This window comes from Podarcis bocagei (assembly GCF_964188305.1).
Source record: "Podarcis bocagei genome assembly, chromosome: 16".
Taxonomy (NCBI): Eukaryota; Metazoa; Chordata; class Lepidosauria; order Squamata; family Lacertidae; genus Podarcis; species Podarcis bocagei.
This window is the reverse complement of record NC_138142.1, coordinates 15,259,231-15,287,012: the sequence shown is the minus strand read 5'-3', so window position 1 is coordinate 15,287,012 and position 27,782 is coordinate 15,259,231. Positions and strand designations below refer to the sequence as shown.

The 27,782-nt window shown below is 49.4% G+C and overlaps 1 protein-coding gene across 2 annotated transcripts in view; it reads left to right on the top strand.

The window, feature by feature from the left end:
- Positions 1-27,782, top strand: part of LOC308575758 (tRNA (32-2'-O)-methyltransferase regulator THADA-like) — a 68,336-nt gene that overhangs the window by 4,789 nt on the left and 35,765 nt on the right. For both annotated transcript variants that reach the window (XM_081174638.1, XM_081174639.1), the window contains exons 3-13: positions 698-787; positions 3,021-3,048; positions 4,080-4,228; positions 12,004-12,126; positions 15,841-16,012; positions 17,582-17,724; positions 19,775-19,850; positions 21,444-21,580; positions 22,723-22,920; positions 25,337-26,045; positions 27,195-27,347. In XM_081174638.1, coding sequence (XP_081030764.1) covers positions 698-787; positions 3,021-3,048; positions 4,080-4,228; positions 12,004-12,126; positions 15,841-16,012; positions 17,582-17,724; positions 19,775-19,850; positions 21,444-21,580; positions 22,723-22,920; positions 25,337-26,045; positions 27,195-27,347 — 1,978 coding nt within the window. The remainder of the gene's footprint in view (positions 1-697; positions 788-3,020; positions 3,049-4,079; positions 4,229-12,003; positions 12,127-15,840; positions 16,013-17,581; positions 17,725-19,774; positions 19,851-21,443; positions 21,581-22,722; positions 22,921-25,336; positions 26,046-27,194; positions 27,348-27,782) is intronic.

The following is a 27,782-nucleotide window of genomic DNA, read 5'->3' as shown; positions in this document are numbered from 1 at the left end:
GCGTGCAGACTGGTGCTGCGGGTTGCAAACGCTGAAGGTTGCGAACGTGCCTCCCGCACGGATCACGTTCGCAACTGTACAGTGGTACCTCTGGTTACTTACTTAATTCATTCCGGAGTTCCGTTCTTAACCTGAAACTGTTCTTAACCTGAAGCACCACTTTAGCTAATGGGACCTCCCGCTGTCGCTGCTCCGCCGGAGCACAATTTCTGTTCTCACCCTGAAGCAAAGTTCTTAACCCGAGGTGCTATTTCTGGGTTAGCGGAGTCTGTAACCTGAAGCGTATGTAACCCGAGGTACCACTGTATAGGTCGTTATCTTGCTTTCAGCCAGCCATTGGACAGCGGACCCAGCTGTGCCTCTTGCCCTGCCGTCTTAAAATGGCCAACGAAGCGTCTAGGAACCTGGCAACCCTAGATGATGGAGGGGGAGAGAGGCAGAGATAATGACCCTTGACTTCAAAGAAGCAGAAATGTCCCAAGACGTTCCCCTCCCAGAGCTACAATTCCTCTTCCCAGGGGACTCTGGGAATTGTAGTTCTGTGAAGGGAACAGGGGTGTGTTTTTTTATAGCAACTCCGTGCACTCAGAACAAACTACAGCAACCCTAATTCCTCTCATGGCTGTTTAAAGTGGTATTGTAGTGCGTGTGAATGTGGCTATAGTATGTGCAGGACTGATTCCCTCTTTTCCCTTAGATTGTTGCAAAACTGTCAGAAGGGAACAACGGATCCTTGGTCACGGAGCAGCTGAATCGGTGCATGGCCAGCCTGGCTGAAGACGAGGAGGTGAGAGAAAGTTTTGTTTCACCCTCTTAAAAATATCGCCTTCTTCGGGCGTTGTTTACTTCATTATCATCATCATCATAATTTATTCATACCTCACCATCTGGCTGGGTTTCCCCAGCCAATCTGAGTGGCTTCCAACAGGATATTAAAAACACAATAAAACATCAAACATTAAAAACTTCCCTATACAGGGCTGCCTTCAGATGCCTTCTGAAAGTCAGATAGTTGTTTATCTCCTTGACAACTGATGGGAGCGCGTTCCACAGGGAGGGCGCCACTACCGAGAAGGCCCTCTGTAGAAGAAGAAGAAGAGTTTGGATTTGATATCCCGCCTTTCACTCCCTTTAAGGAGTCTCAATGCGGCTAACATTCTCCTTTCCCTTCCTCCCCCACAACAAACACTCTGTGAGATGAGTGGGGCTGGTTCCCTGTAATCCCACTTCTCGCAAGTAGGGAACTGCCAGAAGGCCCTTGGTGCTGGACCTCAGTGTCTCGGCAGAACGATGGGGGTGGAGACGCTTTTTCAGTTATACTGGACTGAGGCCATTTGGGGCTTTAAAGGTCAGCACCAACACTTTGGAACGTACTGGGAGCCAATGTAGTTCTTTCAGGACCGGTGTTATATGGTCTCGGCAGCCACTCCCAGTCACCAGTCTAGCTGCCGCATTCTTGATTAGTTGTATTTTCCGTGTCACCTTCAAAGGTAGCCCCACATAGAGCGCATTGCAGTAGTCCAAGTGGGAGATAACTAGAGTAAGCACATACAGTGGTACCTCGGGTTAAGAACTTAATTCGTTCCGGTCTGTTCTTAACCTGAAACTGTTCTTCACCTGAAGCACCACTTTAGATAATGGGGCCTCCTGTTGCCACCGGAGCACGATTTCTGTTCTCATCCTGAAGCAAAGTTCTTAACCTGAGGTACTATTTCTGGGTTAGCAGAGTCTTTAACCTGAAGCGTCTGTAACCTGAAGCATATGTAACCCAAGGTACCACTGTACTTCACTTGGTTAAGGTCACATGGAGAAAAAGCAGGTCTGTGGCTCTCTGGTCAGCCAAAGAGACTTGAGCCACCACATGCCATGCAAGCAAGAATGCCAGTAAGAGAAGATCAGCCTGGCTCCAACTACAGGCTTCCCCAACCTGGTGCCCTCAGGATGCTCCAGCACCCAGCAGGCCCAGCTAGCATGACCAATGGTCCAGGATGATGTTCTCCTATCGCTTGTTTCGGCAGGGCCATATTTCCCGAGCAGGACATCTGTTTTGCATGCAATTTGTCCAAGTTTGATCCCTGGCATCTCCAGGTAAAGGCTGGGTGAGAATTCTGGAAAGCTGCTTCCCATCAGCGTAAATAATATCTTCTTCTTCTTTGGCAATCACTCGTAGTCAAGTGAGATTGTCTTCTATGAACACGGTCTTAACAGCGAGTCCGTAAGTGACTGTGGAGGCCAATTCTGGATCCACATGTCTTTCTACAGTGAGGACATAGGTTTCCGGGCAGGAGTTGATCATGGTGAGGGTTTGCCAAGTGTGCCTTCCTCTTAGCACATTTCTCCCTTGCGTCCTGAGTTCGAGTGTATTCAAAGCCCATGACACCTTTGGTAAAGGCTGTTCTCCAATTGGAGCGCTCGCAGGCCAGTTTTTTCCTGTTGTCTGTGTTTATACTACTTTTTTTTTTTTAGATTTGCCTTAGAGAGTCTTTAAGTCTCTTTTATTGACCTCCAGCATTACGCTTTCCATTGTTAAGTTCGGAATACAGTACAGTGGTACCTCAGGTTACATACACTTCAGGTTACAGACTCCACTAACCCAGAAATAGTGCTTCAGGTTAAGAACTTTGCTTCAGGATGAGAACAGAAATTGTGCTCCAGCGGCGTGGCAGCAGCAGGAGGCCCCATTAGCTAAAGTGGTGCTTCAGGTTAAGAACAGTTTCAGGTTAAGAACGGACCTCCGGAATGAATTAAGTACTTAACCCAAGGTACCACTGTAGTTGCTTTGGAAGACGATAATTGGGCATCCGCACAACATGACCATTCCAACGAAGCTGATGTTGAAGAATCATTGCTTCGACACTGGTGATCTTTGCTTCTTCCAAGTATGTTGGCATTAGTTCGTCTGTCTTCCCAAGTGACGTGTAAAATTTTTAGGCAATATAAAGCTAGGTGGACCAGTGTTTTGACTTGGTTTAAGGCAGCTTCCTATGTTTTTGTGTAACATGCTTGTTTCCTTCTTTCAGCCAATGCCTCCTGGATCGCTTCAGACAGGTTAGTTTCCAAACTCCACCTACCCTGTGCTCACTGCTGCCCTGTTTTTTTGTACCAGAGGGACACAGCCAACTAGGGCATTTTGTCCCTGAAGTGCTCGATTTGCATGTGCCGGAAGCAATTCAACGGTCATGCCGGGATGTGGTACAGTCCCCTGCTCAGACTCGAGGACTGTACCACATTGTCTTATGTACAGTTTAAATTGGATGAATGAACAGACCAATATAATTCAGTGCAGGTCTCCCAATTAAGGTTCCCTCCAGTCACTTCCGCCCTCTCGTCTCCTAGCCGCCTGATCCCTCAACCATTGAGCCTTTTGTGAATTCACCTTATCTTATTTCCTAGTCTTGAGAGGCTGCAAATCTTCCAGTGAGAGAGAGTCAGCTAGCTTACTCTCTTCTTCTTCTTCCTCTTCCTCTTCTTCTTCTTCTTCTTCTTCTTCTTCTTCTTGCTGTTCACCTCTCAGTTCTGCCCAACTATTGCCTTCTGAACTGTGCCCCTCGGCAAACCATTGTTCCAAATCAACACTACTCCCCTGCTCCTGTGGAGTTTCAGGATCCTGGCCATGAGCAGGTGGAGCTGGAGGCCGCCACCGTTCCTCATCAAAGTTGTACTCCTCAGCCTGGTCTCTGACAGTCGGCCACTGTGAGAACAGGATGCTGAACTAGATAGGCCGTTGGCCAGCCCCCTCAGTTTTCTTGTTCTTAAAATCAGATGACTAGTTAAAACAATTAGAAACAGATACACAAACGCCTTGGTACTCAAACACCTTGGTTCTCAAATGCCGGAAACCCGGAAGTAAGTGTTCCTGTCAGGTATGAATGAATGAATGAATTTATTAATACGGTCACAGCTCAGCTGAGAAGGCCCAAGATCCACCAAACCCAAACTCTTTCATCCCGGCGTATCTTGGGCATGCATGTGCCATTAACGTCTGCATGTGTGAAATTTCTTTAATTCAGGGGGGCACATTTTAAATGGATTCTTCTAAACACCCAACCAAGCCATAGCAATGGTTCCTTATTCTGCAGTGTGCATGTTTATCGAGGGGAGTGTGCTGGGACGATGCTACTGGAGAAGCAACCTGGTGCCTCTCCTGAGATGTGTCGCTGCCACGTTTGATGTGATCATGCAGGACCAGGTAGCCGGGAATGAGGAGTGGCATTACGTCACTGTGAAGGTAAGGAATGGGGCTTCTCTCCAGTGCTTTAAGCTGTCATCCTATATGTCAGGGTTTTTCCAGCTGTTGTTGGACTACAAATCCCATCATCCCTGACCGCTGGTCCTGCTAGACAGGGATGATGGGAATTGTAGTCCGACAACAGCTGGAGAACCAAGTTTGCATTTCTTAGTGCAGAAAGTATTGATCCGATGAGTAGAGATCTTTCCGATTCTAATTCAAGAGGGTTCTGGAGGCTTCTCTGTGTGAAAGAATCAAGCAGAAGGTTTGTGATGTTTGGGTTATTCCTTCAGAGAAGCTGAGTACAGCTGGCTTAAACTGGTTCCGTTATCTCTTCTGGCTATAATAAGGCCAGAAGGAGCCTGGGTTTCACTTTCTCTTTCTATCTTTTCTTTCTGGTGTGGTGTTCTGTACCCAGTATGCTATAGTGTTAAGGTTTAGACTTGTTATAAGTTATTGTAAGTTTAAGTTAAGTCTTCTGTAACTGGATTTCTTATGGACTGTGCTCATTCTGGATGTATTGGATTTGCAAACCAAGTGACACGTGACAGGGGCAGAAAAACAAAAAAATTAAAACTCGGAGAATCTGACTCATTGGGCACGGGGAACTTTTTCCAGCCAGGTTCCCCTGCAAACCTGTCCAGCCACGTTGCGAAGGAAGACCCAAGTCGATCCAGGCAGGGCTTGCTGTCGCTTTCAGCAGTGACAGTGTGCTGGTCCCGGGGGTAAGGTACCGTGAGTGTAGCAGAGACCACACGAAGCGGGGCGAGGTCCGATGCAGAGAGACGGGCGGGGAACAGGAACGCTGGAACAGGAGGCTGAGCAGGTAACAGGAACACCGGATGGTCGGGAACAGGAGGCCGAGCAGGGAACAGGAGTACTGGATAGTCAGGAACAGGAAGCCGAGCAGGGAACAGGAGTACCGGTTAATCAGGAACAGGAGGCCGAGCAAGGATCAGGATCACAGGAAGGTCCGAAGCCAACAACGACGTTGCTCCCGCAACCTGGGGCCGGGATGAGTGGGCTTTTATCCTCTTCTAAGGTCAGGGGCGGTCCCGACCCCCAGGAGCCCCGCCTACTCTGGCCTTAAGGCGAGCACTCCTCCTGGGGGCAACTAGTTCCCTTCGCCTCTCTGCCCTAAGCCTCTGCAGATCAGGAGAGGCCGAAGGGTTACTGGGCCCTGGAGGAGGCTCACCTGTGGCCACTGAGTCATCAGGCCCCTCTGGGGCCAGGAGGACTTCACCTGGGGCCAGCTCCTGCTGCACTGCCACAGGTGCAGGCTCTTCAGCCTCTAGGCCTTGCCCCAGTTCAGCCGGCCCTGGAGGCGGGGACTCCTGTGCAGGCTGGGATTCCTCTGTTTCATCCTCCGAATCGGAATCCCAGGCCATCACACCATCCCCCCTCCCAGGCCCCCCCCTCAACCGAGGGTCCGGACCCGGCTTGCCGGGGTACGTCGCATGGAACTCTCGGAGGCAGGCAGGTGCGTGGACGTTGGCCGCTGGTTCCCAGGAACGGTCCTCCGGTCCGTACCCCTTCCAGTCAATGAGATACTGTAGCTTTCCCCTGCGGTATCGGGAGTCCAGGATGCGTTCCACCTCGTACTCAGGCTCTCCCCGAACCAGCACTGGCTGCGGTTGGGGACGGTTCGGGTGGAACTCGTCGGGTGGGGCCACAGGACTCAAAAGGGACCTGTGGAAGACCGGGTGAACCTTCAGGGTTGCGGGTAACCGGAGACGGAATGCCACAGGAGAGACTTGGTCCACGATAGGGAACGGGCCGGTGAAGCGGGCGTCCAACTTCCGTGAAGGTCGAGAGGGGTGGAGATGGCGAGTGGAGAGCCAAACCAGGTCACCGACGCGAAGTTCCGGCCCCACCTGGCGGTGGCGGTCGGCCTGGGCTTTGTACGCTTCCTTGGCCTGGTGCAGTTGCTCCACCAAAAGCTGTTGCTGGGACTGGAGCTCTTGAAGCCACTCCGTCACTGCCGGGACCGCGGATGCCGGCAGCACCTCTGGAAACAGCCGTGGATGATAACCATAGCTGGCCTGGAACGGGGTCTGCTGGGTGGACGCATTCACCGCGTTGTTATAGGCGAACTCCGCCAAAGCCAGGTGGTCGACCCAGTCATCCTGCTGGTAGCTGCAGTAACACCGGAGGTACTGCTCTAGCACCGCGTTCGCCCGTTCCGTCTGGCCGTCGGTCTGTGGGTGATAGGCTGACGAGAGGCAGACCTCTGTCCCGAGGGTCTGGTGTAATGCTCGCCAGAACCGGGATGTGAACTGAACGCCCCGGTCGGACACCACGCGCTCAGGTAGTCCATGCAGGCGGAAGACATGCTGAAGGTACAGCTGCGCAGTTTCCTTGGCTGTGGGTACAGATGGACAGGGAACGCAGTGTACCATCTTCGTGAAGTGGTCGGAGAAAACTAGAAGGCAGGTGCAGCCACGAGACGGGGGTAACTCCACTACAAAGTCCAAAGAAACTGTGTGCCAAGGGCGTGGTGGAACCGGCAACGGCTGAAGAAGGCCGGAGGGTCGCCCCGTAGGCCCCTTGGCCCGCCTACAGACGTCACAACCAGCAACGTAGCGAGCCACGTCAGCCTTCAGGCGGGGCCACCAAAACTCCCGACTGACCAAATGGGTGGTCCGATACCGTCCAAAGTGCCCCGCTGCTGGGGCATCATGGGCCATCCGGAGAACCTCCAGCCGTAGTGGCCCTGGCGGGACGTACAGACGACCGTGGTGCAGCAGCAGGCCCTGATGCAGGACCAGCCCCGGATATTGTGGACTGGACCCTTCAGCCAGCTCCCGAAGACGATCCTGGGCCCAAGAGTCGACCCGCTGCTGTTCCCGCACCTGAACCTGCAGTGGCTGCGCCTCCTGGGTGGCCAGGAATGCAGCCGGAGGTAGAATCGTGGTGGGTTCTGCTTGCTGTACCGTGTCTGCGTTGTCTTCAGGTTTCCGGGACAGAGCATCCGCCTTCTGATTCTGAGAGCTAGGGATGTAGCGGATCCGAAACTGGAACCGGGAAAAGAACAACGCCCACCGGATCTGTCTTTGGTTCAGCTTGCGGGTGGTCTGGAGGTACTCCAGGTTCCGGTGGTCGGTTCTCACCTCCACCGGATGTCGTGCCCCCTCAAGATGGTGGCGCCAGACCTCAAAGGCTACCTTGATGGCCAGTAGTTCCCGCTCCCACACAGTATAGTTACGCTCCGCTGGGAGGAGCTGGCGGGAATAGAAGGCGCAAGGTAAAAGTGGCGCTTCCGGTCCGTGCTGCTGAGACAAGACGGCACCGAGAGCCGTACTGGAGGCGTCAGTCTCTACCACAAAGGGTCGAGAAGGATCCGGATGTTGCAAGATTGGCGCTCTCTGGAAACAGGCCTTCAACCCTTGAAACGCCTCCTCCGCCTCCTTGTCCCAGGAAAACGGCGTCTTGGGGCGCAGTAGTCGGGTCAACGGGGTGGTGCGGTGAGCATAGTCCGCAATGAAGGTTCGGTAATAGTTGGCGAACCCCAGGAAACGCTGTAGGTCCTTGCGGTTCCGAGGTGCCGCCCATTCTCGAACCGCTGCCACCTTCCCAGGATCCATCTGCACCCCACCTGGTGAGAGTCGGTGACCCAGGAAGTCCACTGACCGCTGATGAAACTCGCACTTGCTGAGCTTTGCATACAGACGATGCTCGCGCAAGCGCTGCAGCACGGTCCGGACATGGCCTTCGTGGCACGCCGGGTCACGGGAGTAAACCAGAATGTCATCCAAGTACACCACCACGTACTTGTCTAGCAAGTCCTGGAACACGTGGTTGATGTACCGTTGGAACACAGCAGGCGCGTTGCACAAACCAAAGGGCATAACCAGGTATTCGAACTGTCCGTACCGGGTCCCAAATGCGGTCTTCCACTCATCCCCGGCGCGGATCCGAATCAAATTGTAGGCACCCCGGAGGTCTAGCTTGGTGAACACCTGCGCCCCTTGCACCCGCTCCAGTAACTCCGAAATAAGGGGCAAAGGGTACCGGTCCGGGATGGTGATTTTGTTCAGGGCCCGGTAATCATGGCAAAGGCGGAGCTCCCCACATTTCTTTTTAACAAAGAGCACTGGCGCAGCAGTGGGCGAGGTAGAAGGCCTAATGAACCCACGTTCCAGGTTCTTGCGCAAGAAGTCCTGTAAAGCCTCGCGCTCTGGCTCGGTTAACGAGTATAAGCGACTCACCGGTAGAGGCGCTCCGGGCTGGAGGTCTATGCCACAGTCAAAGGACCGATGCGGCGGCAGCTGGTCTGCCCCCCGTTCCTCAAACACGTCGTGATAGTCCCGGTATTCAGCGGGGAGCGTTGCAGCAACCTCCTCAGTGGGCGCAGCTGCTAGCATCTCAGTCTCGGCAGGAGAACTGGGGTCTGGGAAGTGTACAGTCCGTTTGACCCAGTCAATCCGCACATTGTGAGCCTCCAGCCAGTCCATCCCAAGCACCAGGGGGAACCGGGGCATGGAGGCAATATCCAGAGTTCGCATCTCATGGTGCTGCTGGAGGCACAGGACCAGGGGCTGGGTCTCCTGAGTGACGGCACCCGAACGCAGGAGCCGTCCGTCGATTGCCTCCACCTGCACCGGTTCTGGCTTGTTCCGCAGTGGCACCCGATGCTGGGCAGCAAAAGCAACGTCCATATAAGAGCGGGTTGCGCCCGAATCCACCAGCGCATGGGTAAGAATCCATGGCCCCCCTGGAGGGTATAGATGTACCGGAACCATAAGGTGTTGTAATTCAATTGGTGCGGCCCCATTCTGTGCTGTTTGGGACCCCAGGTAGCCAGGGCCATCAGCTACTGGGGTTTGGTGGTTTCCCTGCGGCTGGCGTTTCTCAGGACAGGACCTTGCATAGTGTCCGCTTCCGCCACAATAGAGACAAAGGTTCCCCTCCCGACGCCGCGACTTCTCTGCGGGGGAGAGGCGTGGCCGCACTGCCCCAAGCTGCATAGGTTCCTCCAATGACTTAGCTGGACCCGTGGGGCTGCTGGTCGACACTGGGGCCAAGAACTGGAGGTGCCGGCGGTCCCGAGCCTGACGCCGGTCCTCTAGCCGATCGTCAATCTGTAGACTCCATTGCATAAGGGTGTCTAGCGTGGTGGGGCGTTCCATCGTGGCCAGCTGGTCCAGTATCTCATCTGAAAGCCCCTCGAGATACTGGTCCCGGAGAGCCGAGTCGTTCCAGGCCAAGTCCTGTGCCAGCAGCCGGAATTCTGTGGTGTATGCGGCCACCGTGGACTTGCCCTGTCTCAACCGCCGAATCGCCCGGTTGGCTTGACTCCCTTTCTGGGGGTTGCCGAACGCGGCCTCCAAACGATTGCAAAACCCCGTATAGTCTGCCAGCAAGGGGGAGTCTTGCCTGAGTAGCGGCAACGCCCACTTGGCCGCCTGGTCCTTTAACAAACTAATCAAAAAGTGCACCTTGGTGCGGTCGTCAGGAAAGTTCCGGGCTCGCCCCTGAATATATAGCTTGGCCTGGGCCAGGAACATAGGAAAGCTGGCCGGGGCTCCATCAAATTTCTCAGGCAAAGCCACTGGGTACTTGCCAGGAGTCGGGGCGTCGGCCCCAGGAGCCGGTAGGGCTTCTAAGCATTGCTGAAGTGCCACGACCGCGTCACTGAGCTGCTGCACGGTGTGAGTTAAGGCCTGGTTCTCCTGGGCCAAAGTCACCAGTGCAGCCGCCTGGTCCTCCATGGCCTCTGGCTCTTCCCGAACGCACCCCTACGAAGGGGGAGTGCGGGTGTGGCGGGAGCAAACTGTGCTGGTCCCGGGGGTAAGGTACCGTGAGTGTAGCAGAGACCACACGAAGCGGGGCGAGGTCCGATGCAGAGAGACGGGCGGGGAACAGGAACGCTGGAACAGGAGGCTGAGCAGGTAACAGGAACACCGGATGGTCGGGAACAGGAGGCCGAGCAGGGAACAGGAGTACTGGATAGTCAGGAACAGGAAGCCGAGCAGGGAACAGGAGTACCGGTTAATCAGGAACAGGAGGCCGAGCAAGGATCAGGATCACAGGAAGGTCCGAAGCCAACAACGACGTTGCTCCCGCAACCTGGGGCCGGGATGAGTGGGCTTTTATCCTCTTCTAAGGTCAGGGGCGGTCCCGACCCCCAGGAGCCCCGCCTACTCTGGCCTTAAGGCGAGCACTCCTCCTGGGGGCAACTAGTTCCCTTCGCCTCTCTGCCCTAAGCCTCTGCAGATCAGGAGAGGCCGAAGGGTTACTGGGCCCTGGAGGAGGCTCACCTGTGGCCACTGAGTCATCAGGCCCCTCTGGGGCCAGGAGGACTTCACCTGGGGCCAGCTCCTGCTGCACTGCCACAGGTGCAGGCTCTTCAGCCTCTAGGCCTTGCCCCAGTTCAGCCGGCCCTGGAGGCGGGGACTCCTGTGCAGGCTGGGATTCCTCTGTTTCATCCTCCGAATCGGAATCCCAGGCCATCACAGACAGCAAGCCCTGCTTGCCAATGAATATTTAGGAGCACGCTTTCAAGGCTCCCGATTCTGCCTTGGCAGTCACTTATGACGTAACGTGTTGGGTAGGTGGTGGAGGTTGAAATTGAAATATTAAAATACTTTATTGTCACTTGTACAATTTGTATACAGTGAGATTACACGAGCACCCCCCACTCAGCTCTCTTAGTCTTAATTCCCCGCGTTTACTGATGCACACCCACCAAACCCAAAAGTCAGTTGCCCTGTTGTTATCTTTTCATTCAGCAGCTTAACAGCCCACGGATAGAAGCTGTTCTTTACCCTGTTGGTGCGACTAATCATGCTTCTATATCTTCTGCCTGAGGGCAGGAGATCAAGAAAGTGCCAGCCAGGGTGTGAATCATCCCTGAGAATTTTCCTCACTCTCCCATAACAACGTTCTTCCACCATTTCATCCAGCAGATTCACGGGACAGCCCATAATATCTTGTGCTGTATTCACCACCCTCTGTAGGCACTTCCTATCAGATTATGTCAAACCAGCATAGCACACCGTGATGCAGTATGAAAGGACACTTTCTATTGTTGACCGGTAGAAGATCAGCAGATGTTGATTGATATCATTCTTCCGCAATACTCTGAGGAGATGGAGTCTCTGTTGGGCTTTCTTAACCACCTGGGTTGTATTGATTTTCCAAGTAAGGTCTTCACTGAGATAAACTCCTAGGAATTTAAAGGAAGAGATCCTCTCTACACAGCCCTCCCCGATGTACAGCGGGGCTAGTTCTCCTCTCATCCTCCGAAAGTCCAACACCATCTCCTTTGTCTTGCTGATATTAAAGTGCAGGTTGTTCCCTAGGCACCATGTAGATATTTTTTGGACCTCCCCTCTATACGCTGATTCGTCTCCATCTGTTATTAAACCCATTATGGTGGTGTCATCTGCAAACTTAATAATTGCAGTCGACGGGTCAGATGATACACAATCATACGTATACAATGAATACAGGTAGGGACTAAGCACACATCCCTGTGGTGTGCCAGTGCTGATTTTTAAGGAATTAGATGTTACATGTCCAATCCTCACTGTTTGTGTCCGATCTATCAGAAAGTCTGTTTTGGTGGGGAAACAGCCTCCCATGCAAAATTAGGGCCCGGGCCCACCCCTGCTAATAAGAAACCTAGTCTGTGATCTTATGCATCCTGTTACCTGGGTTCCAAGCCCCATTGAGCGCAGCAGGGCTGACTTAAGAGTTCAATATGGATTGGATTGAGCAGAAGCAAACAACCCATCCCGATACGCTTTGTACTCTCTGTTTGTGCTCTCTAGGTGTGCCTGCAGCTTTTCAAGTGGATGCCGGAAGAGATTTTGCCCCTTGTGTGGGAAGGAACCGAGAACAGCAAAACCCTTCAAAGGATTTTGAGCTCTCTGCTGCAGAGCATTGTGGGAAAGGTGCCTGTTTATGAACCGGTCTGGCTTATAGTCCTGTGCGGTCTCCTTTTTTAAAAACCGAAACCCAAATAAAACGTTGTTGTTACTTGCCTTTCACACGCAGGTCGCAGGGTAGGTTAAAGGTAAAGGGACCCCTGACCATTAGGTCTACTCGTGACCAACTCTGGGGTTGCGGCACTCATCTTGCTTTATTGGCCAAGGGAGCCGGCGTACAGCTTCCGGGTCATGTGGCCAGCATGACTAAGCCGCTTCTGGCAAACCAGAGCAGCTTATGGAAACGCCATTTACCTTCCCGCCGGAGCGGTACCTATTTATCTACTTGCACTGGCATGCTTTCGAACTGCTAGGTTGGCAGGAGCAGGGGCCGAGCAACGGGAGCTCACCCCGTCACGGGGATTTGAACCACTGACTTTCTGATCAGCAAGTCCTAGTCTCTGTGGTTTAACCCACAGTGCCAACCGCGTCCTTGGGTTACACCTGGATTACACCAGTTTAAAAATTCAGTTATTAAAAATAGTTAAACCTCAATCATGGGAACAGAGACCTGTCTTGCAAACCTAGATCTCAGTTGTCAACAGGCCAGGGTAAAGAGATAGACCACTCATTCCGCATTGAACATCCCCCTAGTCAATCAAGGCGTGCTTTACACACACGCTTCAATAGAACCGTATCAAATGATTCATACAATAAAATACTTAAACACTAACCCATGTACATGACTTGCCCTTCTTATGCAGAGCTTAGACATAATTTTATAGGCCCACTCCTATGTCAATCTAGCTTCCTATCCGGAGAAAACCAGGCTTTACACTTGCTGAATAACGTCACTAAAGCTATACCTTCCTTGGTGGCCAAATTTCTTTTTTTAGCTTTTAAGCGTCACAAGATTATAATTGACTGTATTGATATGGGGCTATCTGTTTAGCCCATTTTAGTGTTGGCTAAGTTCTAAAATTTTCCTGGAGCTTTTAACTGTGTATTGACAAATGTACTTTTTTTCTGACTGACGGTCGAATAAAAGGTTGATGATGATGTACATAAATATAAATAAAATCAGGGAGCATTACAAGGCAGCATAATGCAAAGCACCAGTGAAGAAGAGAAGAGTTTGGATTTGATATCCCGCCTTTCACTCCCTTTTAGGAGTCTCAAAGCAGCTAACATTCTCCTTTCCCTTCCTCCCCCACAACAAACACTCTGTGAGGTGAGTGGGGCTGAGAGACTTCAGAGAAGTGTGATTGGCCCAAGGTCACCCAGCAGCTGCATGTGGAGGAGCGGGGAATCGAACCCGGTTCACCAGATTATGAGTCCACCACTCTTAACCACTACACCACACTGGCTCTACAACACCACACAGTCAGTACAACACTACCTGCATGGTGCAGTGGTTCGAGTGTTAGATTAAGATCTGGGGGACCAGGGTTCAAATCCCCACCTGGCCATGAAGAAGGTCACTGGGTGACCTTGGGGCCAGTCACAGCCTTTTAACCTACCTCACAGGGTTGTTGTGGGGGTCAAACAAGGAGGGAGAGAATTATGTATGCAGCCTTGAGCACCTTGGAGGGAAAGGTGAGATATAAATGCGGTAAACGCATACTTAGGTCCGTTAATTGCATTGGGTCTACTCTATGAGTGGGATTTAGTTGGTTACAACCTGTCAGGGAACTGCCATCGGAGCATCAGGTGGTGGAGGGGCTCAGGGAGGAAGAAAGAGACTCAACAGCTGAAGCAGGCACCAGCAGGGGGAGGAGTGATTCTCTGAGGGAATGTGAGCAGGAGGGAGGGCTCAGGGACGCTTCCAGCGAAAACAGTGGGGAGGTATCTGAGTCTCACATAGGGAGACCTACACCTCGCCGGAAACTGTCACGCCGTGAGTCCAGGAGACGCGTTTCCGTTAAGGAGCTCCTTTGCTGGAAACGCTTCCGCAGACAGCCACTGTCGGACTCTACTAGTGACTAGAGCAGACATGTCTGAGGAGCTCCGTCACACACTGAGGTTTGTGGGGTCGCACAAACTCTGAGGGAGCACGATTTTACGCACAAGCAGCTAATCAATCCCTAACAGCAGTCCGACAGTGGCTGTCTGCGGAAGCGTTTCCAGCAAAGGAGCTCCTTAACGGAAACGCGTCTCCTGGACTCACGGCGTGACAGTTTCCGGCGAGGTGTAGGTCTCCCTATGTGAGACTCAGATACCTCCCCACTGTTTTCGCTGGAAGCGTCCCTGAGCCCTCCCTCCTGCTCACATTCCCTCAGAGAATCACTCCTCCCCCTGCTGGTGCCTGCTTCAGCTGTTGAGTCTCTTTCTTCCTCCCTGAGCCCCTCCACCACCTGATGCTCCGATGGCAGTTCCCTGACACAACCCCTTTATCTTTGCATCAAGTAAGTTCAGCATTAGCAAGCATTTTAAAATCTCCCTCAAGTCTGCAATTCTAAAAGTTGTTTGGCTATATCTGTAAAAGAAGGAGTAGACAAGAAATTCTCGTTTTATATACAGTGGCACCTCGGTTTTCGGACGTAATCCGTTTTGGAAGACCGTTCGGCTTCCGAAATGTTTGAAAATCAAGGTGCAAAGGCAGAATTTCAGTTTCAATGGAGAAAATTGAAAAACACGCAGCAGCGGAAGCCATCTGACTTCCAAGGCATGCTCGAAAACGTAAGCATTTACTTCCAGGTTTTCAGCGTTCGAAAACCAAAACGTTAGGCTTCTGTGACTCTCAAAAACCAAGGTACCACTGTATATAATTTTTATTAATTTTTCTGTTTTACAATTTAGAATATTCATTTAAACAACCTTAAAATATCAACGACTTCCCTTTTTTTCTTTCCATGATTCATTTTGCATAACATAAATCCCTGCATATTTTACATAAACTAAATCATTCAGTATTCCATTATCACATCCATCAAAACTTATTTACATTGTTGAATTTATCTTACTGCTGCCAGCATTTTCAATGGTTATTCTGGGAACCACCCAGAGACCCCTGGGTATAGGGCGGTATATAAATTCAATAAATAAACTAAATTCCCCCTACCATATATTCAATAAACATTTCCCAATCTTCTTTAAACGTATGTTCTTCTTGTTCTCTTATTCTAGATGTTAGGTCCACAAGCTGCACATATTACATCAGTTTAAGTTGCCACTCTTTTGGTTGAGGCCTCGCTCTTTTTCCATTTTGGGGTTAACAAAACACGGGCCTCAGTAGTACTATATATAAATAACCTTTTTTGACACCTGGGAATTTCCGTCTGAATTATCCCCAATGAAAAGGACTCTGTTGTTTTTTTGGGGGGAAAGTGCTTTTACAAATTTTTTTTCCAATTCATTATAAATTATTTCCCAATACTCTTTTGCCCTTTTGCAAGTCCACCACATATGAAAGAACCTCATTGCATCTCCAGCACTTATCTGATTCAGTCTTATACATCTGAGCAAGCCTACTTGGAGTTAAATACCATCTACAAATCATTTTCAAGTAGTTCACCTTCAAGGAATAACATGCTGTAAACTTCAGATTGCTCTTCCAAAGTTTTCCCCAGAAATTAAAATCTATATTATGTCCTATATCTATTGCCCAATGTGTCATAGAGGCTTTGACAAGCTCGTCTTTTAGATAAAAGAGTTTTTCTTCATTTTGTATAAGCTCTTCTTCAAATTGTGAGCTTTGGTCCGAGAAACCATTCTTGCTCACGGGGTTTACCTTTGCCATAGGAAACCTGCAAGGATACTCGGCTGCTGGCTGCTACTGCTGTGAGCATGCTGGTCAACACAGCGCCAGAGCCCCAGACAGGAGCCATGGCCGTCCTGGGTCTCTATCAACTTCTGGACCTCAGTGGTTGCTCCGTTGCGAAGAGACAAGATGCTAAAGCAGCCGGCCACCAAGGTGCGTTCAGACGTCGCTTTCCTTGCTGCACAGATCACTCTGTGTTTCGACTTGTGTGCCTGTGAGCTTGTCTCGATCTGTTTGACTGCAAATGAATCTCCCAAGTTTCCTGTATCTGTAAATAAAATGTGTTTAGCACTCATTTCTGCATTTGCTTCCAGAAAAGAAGAAATGTTTGCAATGAATGCAGAAAGGAGAAGTAAACGTGCGTCATATTCCACTAAGTGTCAGGGACCGGGAAGAGGAGGAGGAATGGTGGAGCCCGCCTCCCCATCCTGACCCTTCCTGGGAGCGGGAAGAGGACGACGGTACAGTGGTACCTCGGGTTACAGATGCTTCAGGTTACAGATGCTTCAGGTTACAGAATCCACTAACCCAGAAATAGTATCTCGGGTTAAGAACTTTGCTTCAGGATGAGAACAGAAATTGTGCAGCGGGAGGCCCCATTAGCTAAAGTGGTACCTCAGGTTAAGAACAGTTTCAGGTTAAGAACGGACCTCCAGAACAAATTAAGTTCTTAACCCGAGGTACCACTGTATAGATCTACAACAGGGGTTCGAGGGAGGTCACAGCTCAGAGGCAGATGAGGGGAAAAGCTGGGAAATCATGGGAAAGTCAGAACAACACCCGGCTGACACGTCACTAGAAAGCATTCCAGACTCTTCATCTCCCAGAACCCGGTGAACCTTAAAAGTAGGAGAGCAAAGAGCTCAAAGACAGAGGGCTCATAGCAGCCCCCGTAGAGGAGATGAATGAGGAAGTGGGAGAGACGGGGGTGGAGATTCACTCAGGACAATGCCATTATCCAAGAGGTTGGGTTCTATATCCTCTCTCTGTAATATTGAAATATAAAAGGATGGTAAGAAACATTCCCTTGGGCAACCAGCCGGGAGCCGCTGACAGCATCCTGACACTCTGTTTCTGGAAGTGGCTCTCAGATCAGTTAGTTAGGGGGATGTCAGGGGAACAGAACAGCCTGCCTTGTAAATGTAGCCTTGGTCAAATCACCTTGTTAATGGCGCAGGAACCCAGCACAGATAATGCTGGGGAGAGAGACTTTGTGCTGGACACCAGGCAATGGCTTTTTCCACCTTCCTTGCCCCAGCCCTAGAAGCCTTTCCCAGACCATGACTCTAGAAACTCTATATATATAATTTTGCTTCTCAGCTTGTATTGTGTTATTTCATGCGCTGCGACTCGCTGTTATTTTTTATTGATTATAGTTTAGAAAGTAGTGTAATTGTTAAGAGTGTGTTTCTGTTTTAATTTGCTGATATTTGATTTTATTTTGTACCATTATATTCTGGTGGATTATTGAATATTACTCTATTTGATATAAGTTGTTTATTTTAAAGTTATGCTTTTTATTACGACGTTTTTGTCATGGGTCAGATCGTTCTGAGGTGCGTGACCTTTCTCGGTTCCTTCAGCTTGTAAAACGCCTTGTGTATACAGAAGGGCAGTGTGCAAATTAAAAGTGGAACGAGGTGGAAATGCCGCTCTGTGAATCTGAGCTGACGTGAGGGCAGATTCCTTTGACTGACTGGAGAAATTTCTTTCTGTGACCAGGAGAATGCTTGTTTGGCACGCTCCGTGTGCCCCGACCTCCTTGGAGCCCAGATGGACTGGAGAGGGTGGTACTCACCCGGGGCTTGTTAGCCTGTTGCAAGAAGGAGATCCTAAGCTGCCGGCTGGATGATACCACGCAAGAGGTAGGCTTGAGGAAAGAACTTCTGCTCTTCCATAAACCCAGAGGCAAAATTTGGTAAGCGTCAGTTGCTTGGGGCAAGGGTGGTCCGTCTTGGGAGAGTTAAGGCCAGCAACCCGTGTAGTGGCAAAGAAGAGTCTAGGGCAGGGAGGCCAGCGTTTGATTCCCCACTCAGCCATGAAGCTCACAGTGTGGTGGATTAGTCACTGCCTCTTTCTTTTTAGGGACGTGGGTGGCGCTGTGGGTTAAACCACAGAGCCTAGGACTTGCCGATCAGAAGGTCGGCGGTTCAAATCCCCGTGGCGGGGGGAGCTCCCGTTGTTCGGTCCCTGCTCTGCCACCCTAGCAGTTCGAAAGCACGTCAAAGTGCAAGTAGATAAATAGGTACCACACCGGCGGGAAGGTAAACAGCGTTTCCGTGTGCTGCTCTGGTTCGCCAGAAGTGGCTTAGTCATGCTGGCCACATGACCCGGAAGCTGTACGCCGGCTCCCTTGGCCAATAAAGCGAGATGAGCACCGCAACCCCAGAGTCGGTCACGACTGGACCTAATGGTCAGGGGTCCCTTTACCTTTACCTTTCTTTTTTATGTAATAATTTTTATTAATTTTAAATTACCATCCAATAATAGCCTCATTATAACAATACCAAATTATAATAAAATTACTACCACCAATCATTCAGATACCGAATTGTATAATTTAGGTGACCTCCTGCATGCTAGAATTGATGGTTTGATTTTTTCCCCCTTTTATTTCTGCGTTCCAAAATCTTACTAATTTCAATTACATTCCGTGTAAAATAATGATCCCTTATACAACAAATGCAATATTAATAACATCTATTTGTGTTGACACATTAAATTTCTAAAAACTACAAGTGAGGCACTCAAACTATATCCTTGTTCTTCCTGTGTGTGGCAGTTATTCTGTCCGTGGTGTTTCTTCCTGTCCTTGTAAAATATTATGTTTATCTTTTCCCGGTTGTTGCTGTTCTCCTTCATGCCTTGGGCGGAGCTGATATCCCATTGCTGTTTCAGAAATTTCTCCATCGCTCTGTCCCGTGCTTCGTTGTTTTGCAACTTTAACAACAGCTGCAAAAACCACTCTGTCCATAGACAGAACCTGTTTTCACCATTTTCCCTCTCAGCCTGGGAAGAAGAGTGCTCTGTCACTGCCTCTTAGCCTAGCCTACCTCTCAGGGTTGTTGTGAGGATCAAATACCAGAGAGGGAGAACTGTGTGGATGCCATTTTGCAGCAACTGTGTGGGGTGTAAATGTAACAATACAGTGGTACCTCAGGTTACATACGCTTCAGGTTACATACGCTTCAGGTTACAGACTCTGCTAACCCAGAAATAGTGCTTCAGGTTAAGAACTTTGCTTCAGGATGAGAACAGAAATCGTGCTCCGGCGGCGCGGCAGCAGCAGGAGGCCCCATTAGCTAAAGTGGTGCTTCAGGTTAAGAACAGTTTCAGGTTAAGAACGGACCTCTGGAACAAATTAAGTACTTAACCTGAGGTACCACTGTAATTAATATTTTTTTAAAAAACAAGTGTCTTATTCTTAAAACGCCCTGTGTTTTTTCTCATTTTGAGGCTTTTTTCTGCTTCCTTCCATGAGAGACATGCATGATTTTTGTTGGCTTTTTTTCATACTGGGCCTAAAAATATATACAGTGGTACCTCAGGTTACATATGCTTCAGGTTACATACGCTTCAGGTTACAGACTCCGCTAACCCAGAAATATTACCTTGGGTTAAGAACTTTGCTTCAGGATGAGAACAGAAATTGTGCAGCGGCGGCAGCGGGAGGCCCCATTAGTTAAAGCAGTGCTTCAGGTTAAGAACAGTTTCAGGTTAAGAACGGACCTCCAGAACAAATTAAGTACGTAACCAGAGATACCACTGTACTGTGATTGCTTCCTCCCACCCCACACACCATTCCCCCCCCTATAGAATCGCAGCAGTGTAGACTTGAGAAGGGACCCATCTCATCCTACTGCCTGCAGTGCAGAAAATGCAGCTAAATCACAGCCCTAATACCCTCTTCCTCAGGCTTGTCTGTTGCTGGATGTCCTGTTCCCAGCTCTTTTGGTCCTGATGGAGGAGGCGGATTACTACTGCTTCCAAGGTAGGTAGTTTGCCCTGAAGTCCTCCATCCAATTCAGATGGTCGCAGCCAAAGGAGACCCAATTTTCAACCAGGAAAGAAGCATCTGAGTCTAATTATTATTATTATTATTATTATTATTATTATTATTATTATTATTACTTATTTATTTATTTATTTATACCCTGCCCATCTGGCTGGATTTCCCAGCCACTCTGGGCGGCTCCCAGCAGAATATTAAAAACACGCTAAAACATCAAACATTAAAAACTTCCCTAAACAGGGCTGTCTTCAGATGTCTCCTAGAAGTCAGATACATAGTTGTTTATTTCCTTGACATCTGATGGGAGGGCGCCACCACTGAGAAGGCCCTCTGCCTGGTTCCCTGTAACCTCACTTCTCACAGTGAGGGAACCGCCAGAAGGCCCTCAGAGCTGGACCTCAATCTGTGGGCTGAGCGATGGGGGTGGAGACGCTCCTTCAGGTACCGTATTTTGCACCCCATAAGACGCTCCGGCCCATAAGACGCACCTAGTTTTTTGGGGGGGAAATAAAGGGAAAAAATTATTTCCCCCCCAGGCGCGGGGCTGGGGCAGCCCGAGCTTCCCCCGACCCCAGCCCCCAAACAGGCAGCTCTCTGCAAGCCGTGGGAGCCCAGCGGTGGTTCCCGCTGCTTGAGGAGAGATCCGCGAAGCCTGCACGTGCTGGGATCAGCGCTTGCAGGCTTCGGGATGCCTGCAACTCTCCCCAAGCAGTGGGAACGTTCCCGCTGCTTGGGGAGAGATCCGCGAAGCCTGCGCGTGCTGGGATCAGTGCGCGCAGGCTTCGGGATGCCGGCAACTCTCCCCAAGCAGTGGGAACGTTCCCGCTGCTTGGGGAGAGATCCGCGAAGCCTGCGCGTGCTGGGATCAGCGCGCGCAGGCTTCGGGATGCCTGCAACTCTCCCCAAGCAGTGGGAACGTTCCCGCTGCTTGGGGAGAGATCCGCGAAGCCTGCGCGTGCTGGGATCATAAGACGCACCCACATTTCCCCTTCATTTTTGGAGGGGAAAAAGTGCGTCTTATAGGGCGAAAAATGCGGTATACTGGGCCGAGGCCATTGGAGAACCTGTGACCCGCCGGAGTTTTCTGGACTACAACTCACATCCGCCACTGGCTATGCCAACTGTGGCTGATGGGAACTGGAGTCGCAGCAACATCCAGAGGGTCACAGGTTACCACTTTTAAATGCTTTTAAAGCATTGCGAATGCAGAACGAGGAAGTGGTAGTCATTGGTGTGATTAGCCTGGACCTCCGTTTACAGTGTTTTCTCTCTTTTTAAAAAAAATATATTTATTAAGCTTTCAAAATTTATACAAAAAAGACAAAAAACAAAAATTAAAAACACATATAATTTCATTTCACTTATTTTCCTTTAACTTATTTCTCAGACCTCCTCATACCTCCCCTTTTTGTATTCCAATTCAAATTATTCATTCAGCAAATCCTCACCCTCAATTTTCACTTAATTTTACACCTTTCTTTCTTCTTTTTCCCCGTTATCTTAATCATTACAGCTGATAACCACTTAGATTCAGTCCAACATCAATCTAACATTCACTAATTTCGTTTACAGTGTTTTCTCTATGGCTTCGACGCGTCCGAGAAAGTCTGGAGGAGATCTGGGAAGGGAAGAGGAGCCGGGTGCTGGCAGACCAGTCTAGACTTCTCGAGAGACTGACCCAGTTCCTCTGGAACAATGCAGAGAGCCCGGTAATGGTACCTTTTTCATTTCACCTGGACCTTCTGTCAAAGCTCCACCCGCAGAGGAGGCTTAACGTTAAGAAACCCAAACGCCTATATTCCACAAAAACAACCTCGTGCAACAGCAAGAGCTAAGCAGACCAAAAGTCAAGGGTACCACTTAGATCAGAGGGTATTCAATGTGGGGCCCTCCAGATGTTTGACTGCAGCAGGGTGGATTTGATTTAAATCAAATCGATTTAAATCACTATTTAAATCATGATTTAAATCACAAGTCAGTAAGACTTGATTTAAATCATTTTTCCCCAGAAAGACTCATTCTTGCTGGTATAATTTAATATTTACAACCAGATAGAGGTTTCATTTTTGGAATAATAAATTTTCAGAGTAGTTTTTACAGTTATATCAAAACTACTGATTTGGTTATACTATTAGAAATACATAGAAGATAATTACAAAATTATTGTGAGGTTTAGTGAGTTAACTGTTTATATTTGGACAACTTTTCTGCTGTACTTTATTCGAAGGAGAGAAATAATCATGTCCTTAATAGAATTTTAACAGTTAATGTAACTAGAACAATAACATTACAGCATATGTATCCATGTTTGTTAACTGATGTGGTTAAACAATTATTATTTTTTTAAAAAACCTCAGACTGGGTTTTAGCACACATGAAAAACTTAAAACAAATCCTTATTTCCTGATGAATAGCCTTTGGACTATAATGTAACTTAACTAGAAAACTATAGAAAGATTTTTCCTCCAAAAGCATTTTATTTTAAAAATCCAATTTAAATTTTTAAAAATCTGATAAAAAAACTTATTTAAATAAAAAATAATCTGATTTAATTATTTTAAAATCTGATTTAAGTAAAAAAAAAATCCAATTTTTAATTTCTTAAATAAAAAAGTCATTGATTTTTATCCACCCTGGACTGAAGCAGGGGATAGCTCAGTCAACAGACCACAAGACTCTTAATCTCAGACTGTTAGAAAGTTGCGGCTTTGTGCCCCACATTGGGCAGAAAGATTCCTGCATTGCAGAGGGTTGGACTAGATGACCCTCATGGTCCCTTCCAACCCTACGATTCTATAATTCGTACATAATAATGTTACTTTCCCACCCCTCCTCTGCCCACACTGTTCAGGTGGAAGGGGTGTCTGATTTCATCCACAGCTCCTTCCAGCTCCTCCTGGAGATCTACAGCTTAGAGTGTGATCGCTTTGAGGACCTGGAGAGACCCCTCTATGGGCACTTCCTCCAGAGAGTCATCCTCATGCCCTGGCAGGCCAGAGCCCGGTATTTTCCTCTCATTTCGGTTCTGCCCTACCTGGGTCCTGAAAAGGTAAGGGGATGACAACGTTGGTGTGTGAGTGCGGAGCTCAGCCCATAATACTCTGAAAACAGAAAGGGTCAGGTAGCTGGAGATGGAAATTACCCTCTTTGTTAATTTCTTAAAAACAAAACCCACCAAAACCTTTCTCTTCTTTTTACTGCTTTTGTACGTGCCATAATACGAATCGATTTCGCCTGTGTGTTTCTATGCACCAGTGCTGTAACAGATTGTACGGTCATATCTTGGTTTTCAAATGCCTTGGGAGTCTAACATTTCGGCTCCCGAACGATCAAAAACCAGAAGTGATTGTTCCAGGAGCTTCCTGCAGCCAATCAGAAGCTGCGCCTTGGTTTCCAAATGTTTTGGAAGTCGAACAGACTTCCGGAACAGATTCCTTTTCACTTCCAAGGTACCACTGTATTGTTACAACTGTGTTTGCCAAACTTGAGTCCTCCAGCTCTTTTTCGACCACAACTCCCATCACCCCTAGCTGGCAGGACCCGTGATCAGGAACGATGAGAATTGTAGTTCAGAAACAGCTGGAGACCCAAGTCTGGGAAATATTTGAGTTACCAGTAAATCAATTACCACTTTCAGTGTTTACAGATCCCATTGACTTTAGCAGTGGGGCGTAGCTCAGAACACCTGCTTTGCATGCAGAAGGCGCCAGCATCTCAGGTAGACCTGGGAGAGAATCCTTGCCTGAAACCCTGTGTTGTAAACAAAAACTGCCCTTTTCCCTTATGGGTATCCAAGAGCCCATATAGAGTCCTTACATAGGTTCTGTATTGGTAGGAGAGAATAACAGAGGCCAACCAGAGAATATTGAGAAGCAAAGCAGCTAGTAAGCTTGATCTTTATTGATCTGTTGCAACAGGGTGCTCCCCTCACACGCAGGAAAGGAGGAGGGACCCAGAAAAATGGTGTGCAAGGCCTTATAAAGACTTTTGAAATTGCCACCCTGTAGATCAAGACCACCCCCAGAAACATCATACATACATCACAGAAGGGGTGTAACCTAAGACCCCCCCTCAGATACATCACACCTACGTCACAAAAAAGGCGGTCTAAAACAGAAAATTTGAATGTTGTTTTTCTCCTGTCCTTGTTTATCTCCTGTCTGGCAGGTTACTTGATTGGATTGCCTGGGGAGCCTGGCCAGTCTTTTGTAATGATAAATACTTAGTTCCTGGGCCAGGTCACAGGCTCACACCCTATTCAAACACAGGCATACCCTTAAGACAGGATTTGTGAAGGAAAAGACAATGGGGAGGCTCCTCCATTTTGACCTTGCAGAGAAAAGATTTGGTCGGTTTAGGAATCAAAATGGTTCCAGGTTGGCCTTCCTTTGCTGATCTATGTACGTGCTTGGTTGGTACACTTATGAACATTACCATATATCTAAGACCATAAAATTCCTATCACACCTGGAGAGCTGCTGCCAGTCAGTGCAGTCAATACTAAGCCAGATGGACCAGGGATCTGACAGGATAAGGCAGCTTCTCCTGTTTCTCCTTTATCCAGCCCTTTCTTGTGAATCACGAGGACTAGAATCTTACTCTCTTTTGAGGCATTCCCAAAGTAAAGGAAGGCTTGAACTCTGATTAATAAGAATACACACAGGGGCTTGAACCAGCAAGACTCTGGGAAGGGTGCGTCTAATAATCTCTGCCTCCACCCCTCGGCCCAGGTCGTTTTATTCACAAAAGAACTCACAAAAGAACTTTTTACAGAGTGTTCATAAGAACCAATCAGATTTCTTCTGAGCATTTCAGCAGACCCCACGTGGGGACAACGTTAAACTACCAAAACTAATTAAGCACACATATTTCTGGGGTAAACAAAACAGAACTACAGAGGAGTACATTTGGCAACCCCTGAGGTCATAAACAAGCAATATACATGATAAGAAGGGTGGCCAGGAAGACAGCAGTCATTATTACCTTCAGGTGAGATCTGTTTCCTGGCCCTAAGATTAACATCCTAAGATTAACATATCAGAAAAGCTACATCAAAGAAACTGCCCACTGTCTTTTATGACCCAGGATGCCTGCCTGGCGAAGACTGGCCATGTACGTGACTGGTCAAGAAAGAGAAATGGAAGAGGGATGCAAGAGGCAATCTTTATAGAACTTTAGTTTATGGTTGCCATCAATTTGATTTTAATTAATTTTTATAATGCTTTTAGAATGTTGCACTATTTTAGTGTTGTTAGCCGCCCTGAGCCCGGCTTCGGCTGGGGAGGGCGGGATATAAATAAAAATTATTATTATTATTGTTATTATTATATCTTTTTTTGCCAGCACTGAGCTCAGTACAAGGCAGCTTCCTGCGTTTCGTGCCGTTTGGTGACCTTCTCTTGTGTTTGTGTAAAGACCCCTGACATCCTGCCGTCTCCTGAATCTTCCCTTTCCGTTCTGCTCAGGTTCTGGATGCATACAAAGATCTCCCGCAGCACCTCTTGAACTGCCTGTCGACCAACCACTTGTGCCCTGCTGCCTCCGATTTGTACAAAACCATCCTCCAGCTGCAGCGCAAAGTTTGGGCCGAGAGGCGGGAGCAGGTCCCAGAGGAAGAGCTGGCTCAGGATTGGGGCCGCTGCTGGCTTGCGGTCCTCTCCAGCGCCTTGACCTCTCCCTCCCCTTCCCTCCAGAGCAACGCCTCCACCTACCTCCTGGGCTGGACCTTGCGAGTTTTCCCTGCCTCTTACTCTTTGTTGGACGAGAGTTTTAGGAGCTGGGAGCCCTCTAAGCTGCCGGCCTGGATCGCCTTGCTAAATGCCCAGAGGACCATCTCGGGGGCCTTCCCCTCCAATGCGGAGACCCTCCAAAGGCTCCCCTCCTGCCTCTTCTCCAAGGAGGAGAACGTCCGCTTGGCGGCGCTGAGCCTCCTCTGCTCCGCCCCCAGGACCAACCAGGCTTTGTCCGAGATGGAGGCCCGGCTCCTGAAGGAAGCTTTGCCGCTGAGCTTGAACTGCGATTCCTCATCCTTCCGGCAGCTCCTCCAAACCATGGTTAAGAAGGCCCTGGTCAGGCTGAGGGACAGCTCTCTTGCCCTGCTACGGAAGCAGGGATCGGACAAGAAGGAACGCAGTGGCGGGAAGGATCCGGAAACAGCTTTGGGGCAGGCCGTGGGTGAGTTGACCCATTCTCCACACACCTATTGTGTAAGAACAGGATGACAGACCAAATGGGCCCCCTGCTCATCTCACGTTTTTAAATACAGTGGTAACTCGGGTTACATATGCTTCGGGTTACATATGCTTCAGGTTACAGGCTCCGCTAACCCAGAAATAGTACCTCGGGTTAAGAACTTTGCTTCAGGATGAGAACAGAAATCGTGCTCCAGCGGCACAGCAGCAGTGGGAGGCCCCATTAGCTAAAGTGGTGCTTCAGGTTAAGAACAGTTTCAGGTTAAGAACGGATCTCCAGAATGAATTAAGTACTTAACCCGAGGTACCACTGTACAGGCAACTCCCAACTCGCGTACAATTGGCCCCGCGAAATCAGTAAATAATTCAGTTCCATCCCAGAAGTGGCGGGATAAAACTGGAAAGTCCCTGTGGCTTGTGAGGAGACCCTCCCTAGAGCCCAAAGAGGTACCACTGCACTTCTTCTGATTTCCAATTTTTTAATTTCCAATTGGAAATTGGATTGCAACCCTCTTTTCTTAGGCTGACCTCTGCCAGAGAAGGGACACCAATGTTTGTGATGTGGTGCTTTTCTCCTTCGTTTCCTTCTCCTGATGACTTCCAAGCCCTCCTGCGTCCCTGCCTGTCAGGGACTGGGCAGAGGAGGAATGGAGGAGACCCCCTCCCCATCCTGACCCTTCCAGAGAGGAGGAAGAGGAAGACAGTATAGATTTACAACAGTGGTTTGTGTGAGGTCGCAGCTCAGAGGCAGATGAGGAGGAAAGTTGGGAAATCATGGGAGAGCCGGAACAACACCCGGCTGACACCTTGTCATTAGAAAGCATCCCAGACTCTTCATCTCCCAGAACCTGGCAAGCCTTATAAGTAGGAGAGCAAAGAGCTCAAAGGCAGAGGGCAGGTAGCAGCCCCCGTAGAGGAGATGAATGAGGAAGTGGGAGAGACAGGGATGGAGATTCACTCAGGACAATGCCATTATCCAAGAGGCTGGGTTCTATAGACTCTCTCTGTAAAGTTTGAAATAAAAAAGGACTGTAAGAAACTTTTCCTTGTCTTTATGCTTTCCCTGCAACCATCCGGGAGCTGCTGACAGCATCCTGACACCCCCTCATTAAAAATCTATTTCCCACCATAGATTTCGTTGAGTGGCTGCTGCAGCTGTGCATCTCCTCCTTGACGTCGGGCTCCAACTTCCAGAGGAGGAAAACCGCCCTTCTTCTCCTGGCGGCCATCATGGAGACCTGCACAGATACTTGGAGCCCGGAGAGAAAGAAGGGGCAGCCTCCTCGTATGTTGATGGGGAGCCTATGGGCTTGTGGACGTTTCTTGGTCTCCAGTTCCTATCAGACCCAACCAGCAGGGCCAAATGGTCTGGGATGATGTGAGCTGGAGCCCAATAGCATTTGGAGGACCTCAGGTTCTTCCTCTCTATTTTATGCTCTCCTACCTGTCCTGGCAGGGACGCAGGTGGCGCTGTGGGTTAAACCACAGAGCCTAGGACTTGCCGATCAGAAGGTAGGCGGTTCGAATCCCCATGACGGGGTGAGCTCCCGTTGCTCGGTCCCTGCTCCTGCCCACCTAGCAGTTCGAAAGCATGTCAAAGTGCAAGTAGATAAATAGGTGCCGCTCTGGTGGGAAGGTAAACGGTGTTTCCGTGCGCTGCTCTGGTTCGCCCTGCCCTGCCCTGTTCTGGCATTCCATGTGGCAGGGCACTAATGCCTGG